At 41.6% G+C, this 5,437-nt stretch overlaps 1 protein-coding gene across 1 annotated transcript in view; it reads left to right on the forward strand.

Annotated features, from left to right (window-relative positions):
- The window catches only part of CCNT1 (cyclin T1), a 35,192-nt gene extending 29,801 nt beyond the window's left edge, over positions 1–5,391 (forward strand). Inside the window, exons 6-8 of the mRNA XM_017894835.1 lie at positions 1,690–1,890; positions 2,060–2,130; positions 3,453–5,391. Of these exons, the coding sequence (XP_017750324.1) occupies positions 1,690–1,890; positions 2,060–2,130; positions 3,453–4,862 (1,682 nt within the window). The 3' untranslated portion in view covers positions 4,863–5,391. The remainder of the gene's footprint in view (positions 1–1,689; positions 1,891–2,059; positions 2,131–3,452) is intronic.
- Positions 5,392–5,437: the final 46 nt, after the last annotated feature.

A 5,437-nucleotide genomic window follows, 5' to 3' on the forward strand; every position in this document is an offset into this window, starting at 1 on the left:
CCGGCCATATTTTTTTTTTTAATGACAGAGTCTTACTCTGTCTGCCAGGCTGGACTGCAGTGGTGTGATCTTGGCTCACTGCAACCTCTGTCTCCCGGGTTCAAGTGATTCTCCGACCTCAGCCTCTTGAGTAAGCTGGAATTACAGGCTGGCACCACAATGCCTGGCTAATTTTTTTGTATTTTTAGTAGAGATGGGGTTTCGCTTTGTTTGCTAGGCTGGTTTCAAACTCCTGGCCTCAAGTGTTCCTGCCTGCCTTGACTTTCCAGAGTGCTGGGATTACAGGGGTAAGCCACTGCACCCGGCCGATAATTATATTTTAAAATATTCCTTTTTCTTCCCCCTCTGTCAATCAACGGGCACTTACGGATGTAAAGCGTTTCAGTCCTTTTCCTTCTTCCCTTTTAAAGAAAAGTAAATGAGACTGTGGGCGCAGTGGCTCACACCTGTAATCCCAGCACATTGGGAGGCCAAAGCTGGTGGATCACTTGAGTCTAGGAGTTCGAGACCAGCCTGGCCAACATGGTGAAACCACATCTTTACTAAAAAATACGAAAATTAGCAGGGCGTGGTGGCACATGCATGTAGTACCAGCTACTTGGGAGGCTGAGGTACTAGAATTGCTTGAACCCAGGAGGCAGAGGTTGCTGTGAGCTGAGATTGCCCCACTACACTGCAGCCTGGGTGACAGAGAGACTCTGTCTAAAAAAAAGTAACTGATTAGTACATAACTTGTATTACCAAATGACTTGCCCAACATTGTTAGTTAATGGAAACCAAAGATATCCCTAATAACTGTCAGAGCTAAGAAGTTCATTTTTATAGCCTGTTACGAGAAAGTTTTGAAATAAACCAATGTATTTATACTTGAGAGAGTAGTTGTCTATTCATTATTTTAAATAGACCAGAACTATGATTGGTGAGAAACAAATTATTTTTAAGATATTTTCTTTTTTTTTGTTTTGTTTTTTGTTTTGTTTTGTTTTTTTTTTTTTTTTTTTGAAAAAAAGTCTTGCTCTGTCGCCCAGGCTGGAGTGCTGTGGCCGGATCTCAGCTCACTGCAAGCTCCGCCTCCCGGGTTTATGCCATTCTCCTGCCTCAGCCTCCCAAGTAGCTGGGACTACAGGCGCCCGCCACCTTGCCCGGCTAGTTTTTTGTATTTTTAGTAGAGACAGGGTTTCACTGTGTTAGCCAGGATGGTCTTGATCTCCTGACCTCGTGATCCATCCGTCTCAGCCTCCCAAAGTGCTGGGATTACAGGCTTGAGCCACTGCGCCCGGCCAGATATTTTCTTAAGTATTTGATCTATGGATTACACAGACCAAAAAGCTTACAATTTTCCTTAGGATCTGAGCTTAGTCTCAGAATAATAGGTAATAAATATTGACTTCTAGGCTTGAATACTGGCCCAGAAGTCAATGTTTTAAAGAACTTGAATTCCCAGCCTTTTTACTTTTTTCATTTTTTTTGGCTCTGGTCAATGTGTAGATTAAGTGATGTGTATTCAAGAAGTGAAAAATGTTGTTACCGGAACAGGTGGGTTAATAGGAAATTATATTGAGTGCTAGATCAGAGCATTGCATATTTCTTACCCTTCTTACTCTCCTGTGTATTTTTAAGCCTTTTTTTTTTTTTTTTTTTTTTTTTTTTAATAATGGAGAGTTTTAGCTTTGGGTTGAGAATTGAGAGCTCATGACACTCTCTGTTTTCTTCCCTCTGATGTCAGCCTGCATTTGACCACATTTAGCCTGCAGTACACACCTCCTGTGGTGGCCTGTGTCTGCATTCATCTGGCTTGCAAGTGGTCCAATTGGGAGATCCCAGTCTCAACTGACGGGAAGCACTGGTGGGAGTATGTTGACGCCACTGTGACCTTGGAACTTTTAGATGGTAAGTTTTAGAGTAAGGGACCTTGAAAAGCACTTGCTGTTGATCTGTCACATAGCTGGCCAAAGGTGACTTGATTCAGATGAAAATAGTTAGTTAGTAGTTGAGGTTATTCTTGTTTCATTACTTCTGTTTCTCTCAGTCTTTCTTGAATGTTCTGTTTTATTTGTAGAACTGACACATGAGTTTCTACAGATTTTGGAGAAAACTCCCAACAGGCTCAAACGCATTTGGAATTGGAGGGTAAGAATATTACTGTCAGCTTGTGGACAAAATCAATTTCTTTTGACTGCAACAGTGAATATACCAGTATTGAATATGTACCTTAGGTTTGGAATTTCCCTATTTATAGTTACACAGTAATCATCATGACTTCCACTTCATACCTTGGATACTATTGTAGAAGTCAGTGTCTCTTTGGGATAGCAGGATTTGCTTTTCATTGTGTAACTCTTGTGATCATTTGGGGAGTAACACTGGTTGAGTATTTTCTGTGTGGAAACTGGTAGGGAAAAAACATGGCTTCTCTGAGTCATGGCTTCTCTGAGTATTGGCTTCTGGTAGAGGCAAGATAGAGAATTACAAGGGTAGAGCTGGTATCATAATTTTGTCTTTGACATTACCTACTTATAAAATGGATTTTAGAATTTTGTTTTTATATAGGTTGTAGTCTAAAGTTGTATTTCAGATATTTGTCAAAGTCTTAGGAATAATGGAATCATTCCTTTTTTTGTTCAGATATAAAGCTTGTTTTCAGATGTTTCCATTATTTTCTCATAAATCCAGACAGATAAAGTTAATTTCATTCTCCTGAGTTGAGTGAGTGGCAGAGTGAGTTTGCCTCTTAGAAGCCTGAGATTAGAAGTAGGCTTGAGAGGCCGGACATGGTGGCTCACGCCTATAGTCCCAGCACTTTGGTAGGCCAAGGTTGGCGGATCAACTGAGGTCAGGAGTTCAAGACCAGCCTGGCCAACATGGTGAAACCTTGTCTCTATTAAAAATACAAAAATTACCCAGGCATGGTGATGCATGCCTGTAGTTCCAGCTACTCGAGAGGCTGAGACAGGAGAATCGCTTGAACTCAGGACGTTGAGGTTGCAGTGAACCGAGATTGTGCCACTGCACTCCAGCCTTGGTGACAGAGTGAGACTCTGCCTCAAACAAACAAACAAAAAACAGCAGCAACAACAAAAAAGAAATAGGCTTGAGAGCACATAGTCATCTTTTACTTTAGCATAAAACCTCACCAAAATTTCTAGAATTCAGCTATGGACTAACTATAATCATAAGCAGAGGGCATGGATGTTCATGTATGAATTTTAGATAAGCATAGATTCTTTGTTGTTAATTACTTTGTAACATTTGGATAGATTGCTGTGATTCTTAATTGAAGGTTTTAAAATCTTCTCTTGATGGTAATATTTATTGGATTTCATGTTAGGATAGCCTCCTGCCTGTGGCCTATCCAGAACTTCCAGTGTTGCTGCAAGTACAATCTACTCATCTCAATGTTTTTTTATTTAGTAAATTACCTAAGTAAAGAGATGCTATTTGCTTCATTCCAGGCATGCGAGGCTGCCAAGAAAACAAAAGCAGATGACCGAGGAACAGATGAAAAGACCTCAGAGCAGACAATCCTCAATATGATTTCTCAGAGCTCTTCAGACACAACCATTGCAGGTTTAATGAGCATGTCAACCTCTTCTACCACAAGTGCAGTGCCTTCCCTCCCGGTCTCTGAAGAGTCATCCAGCAACTTAACCAGTGTGGAGATGTTGCCGGGCAAGCGTTGGCTATCCTCCCAACCTTCTTTCAAACTAGAACCTACTCAGGGTCATCGGACTAGTGAGAATTTAGCACTTACAGGAGTTGATCATTCCTTACCACAGGATGGTTCAAATACATTTATTTCCCAAAAGCAGAGTAGTAAGAGTGTGCCGTCAGCTAAAGTGTCACTGAAAGAATACCGTGCAAAGCATGCAGAAGAGTTGGCTGCCCAGAAGAGGCAACTGGAGAACATGGAAGCCAATGTGAAGTCACAATATGCATATGCTGCCCAGAATCTCCTTTCTCATCATGATAGCCATTCTTCAGTCATTCTAAAAATGCCCATAGAGGGTTCAGAAAACCCTGAGCGGCCTTTTCTGGAAAAGGCTGACAAAACAGCTTTCAAAATGAGAATCCCAGTGGCAGGTGGAGATAAAGCTGCCTCTTCAAAACCAGAGGAGATAAAAATGCGCATAAAAGTCCATGCTGCAGCTGATAAGCACAATTCTGTAGAGGACAGTGTTACAAAGACCCGAGAGTACAAAGAAAAGCACAAGACTCACCCGTCTAATCATCATCATCATCATAATCACCACTCACACAAGCACTCTCATTCCCAACTTCCAGTTGGTACTGGGAACAAACGTCCAGGTGATCCAAAACATAGTAGCCAGACAAGCAACTTAGCACATAAAACTTATAGCTTGTCTAGTTCTTTTTCCTCTTCCAGTTCTACTCGTAAAAGGGGACCCTCTGAAGAGTCTGGAGGGGCCGTGTTTGATCATCCAGCCAAGATTGCCAAGAGTACTAAATCCTCTTCCCTAAATTTCTCCTTCCCTTCACTTCCTACAATGGCTCAGATGCCTGGGCATAGCTCAGACACAAGTGGGCTTTCCTTTTCACAGCCCAGCTGTAAAACTCGAGTCCCTCATTCGAAACTGGATAAAGGGCCCACTGGGGCCAATGGTCACAACACGACCCAGACCATAGACTATCAAGATACTGTGAATATGCTTCACTCCCTGCTCAGTGCCCAGGGTGTTCAGCCCACTCAGCCCACTGCATTTGAATTTGTTCGTCCTTACAGCGAATATCTGAATCCTCGGGCTGGTGGAATCTCCTCAAGATCCGGCAATACAGACAAACCCCGGCCACCACCACCTCTGCCCTCAGAACCTCCACCACCACTTCCACCTCTTCCTAAGTGAAAAAAGAAAAAGAAGAGGAGAAAAAAACTTCTTTAAAAAACCACATACTTTTTCTTTTTTTTTTTGGACTAAGAAAATTACTTACGAAATATGTCATCCTTCTTGGACTAGGGAATAAATTGATACTGAGACATAGTTAGGAGGGTGGTAGAAGGCGTTGGCTATTATATCTGCTGTCTCATGCATTTAACTATTTTCTTACAGTTTTTACTGGTATTAGGTGTTGAAGCTGTGAAGGATTAAGGACACTTTCTGAATTCTTGGCCTCTCCACCATCTAATTAGGTTGATTGGAGTTGATATCTTCCCTCTTCTTGCCAGAGCCGAAAAATGGAGGGTTTGTTGTATCAGACAATTGTGAATCCTTTTGGTGTTTAATATATCAGAAGAGAGGAAGTATTTAAACATCAAAATCTTTTAATAGACTTAAAAAAAATAATTTAAAGAAAGTAAGTTATCTGTTTAGTTTTTTTATATGATCGGGAAGGGGATAGGGATTTTGCTGTGTGTATGTGATACATAGCAGTGACTCCTGGTGGGTGGGATTGGAGGGTGGGAATGTGTGAGGGTGGGTGG

This window comes from Rhinopithecus bieti, unplaced genomic scaffold, assembly GCF_001698545.2.
Source record: "Rhinopithecus bieti isolate Rb0 unplaced genomic scaffold, ASM169854v2 scaffold_24390, whole genome shotgun sequence".
NCBI classification, from domain to species: domain Eukaryota; kingdom Metazoa; phylum Chordata; class Mammalia; order Primates; family Cercopithecidae; genus Rhinopithecus; species Rhinopithecus bieti.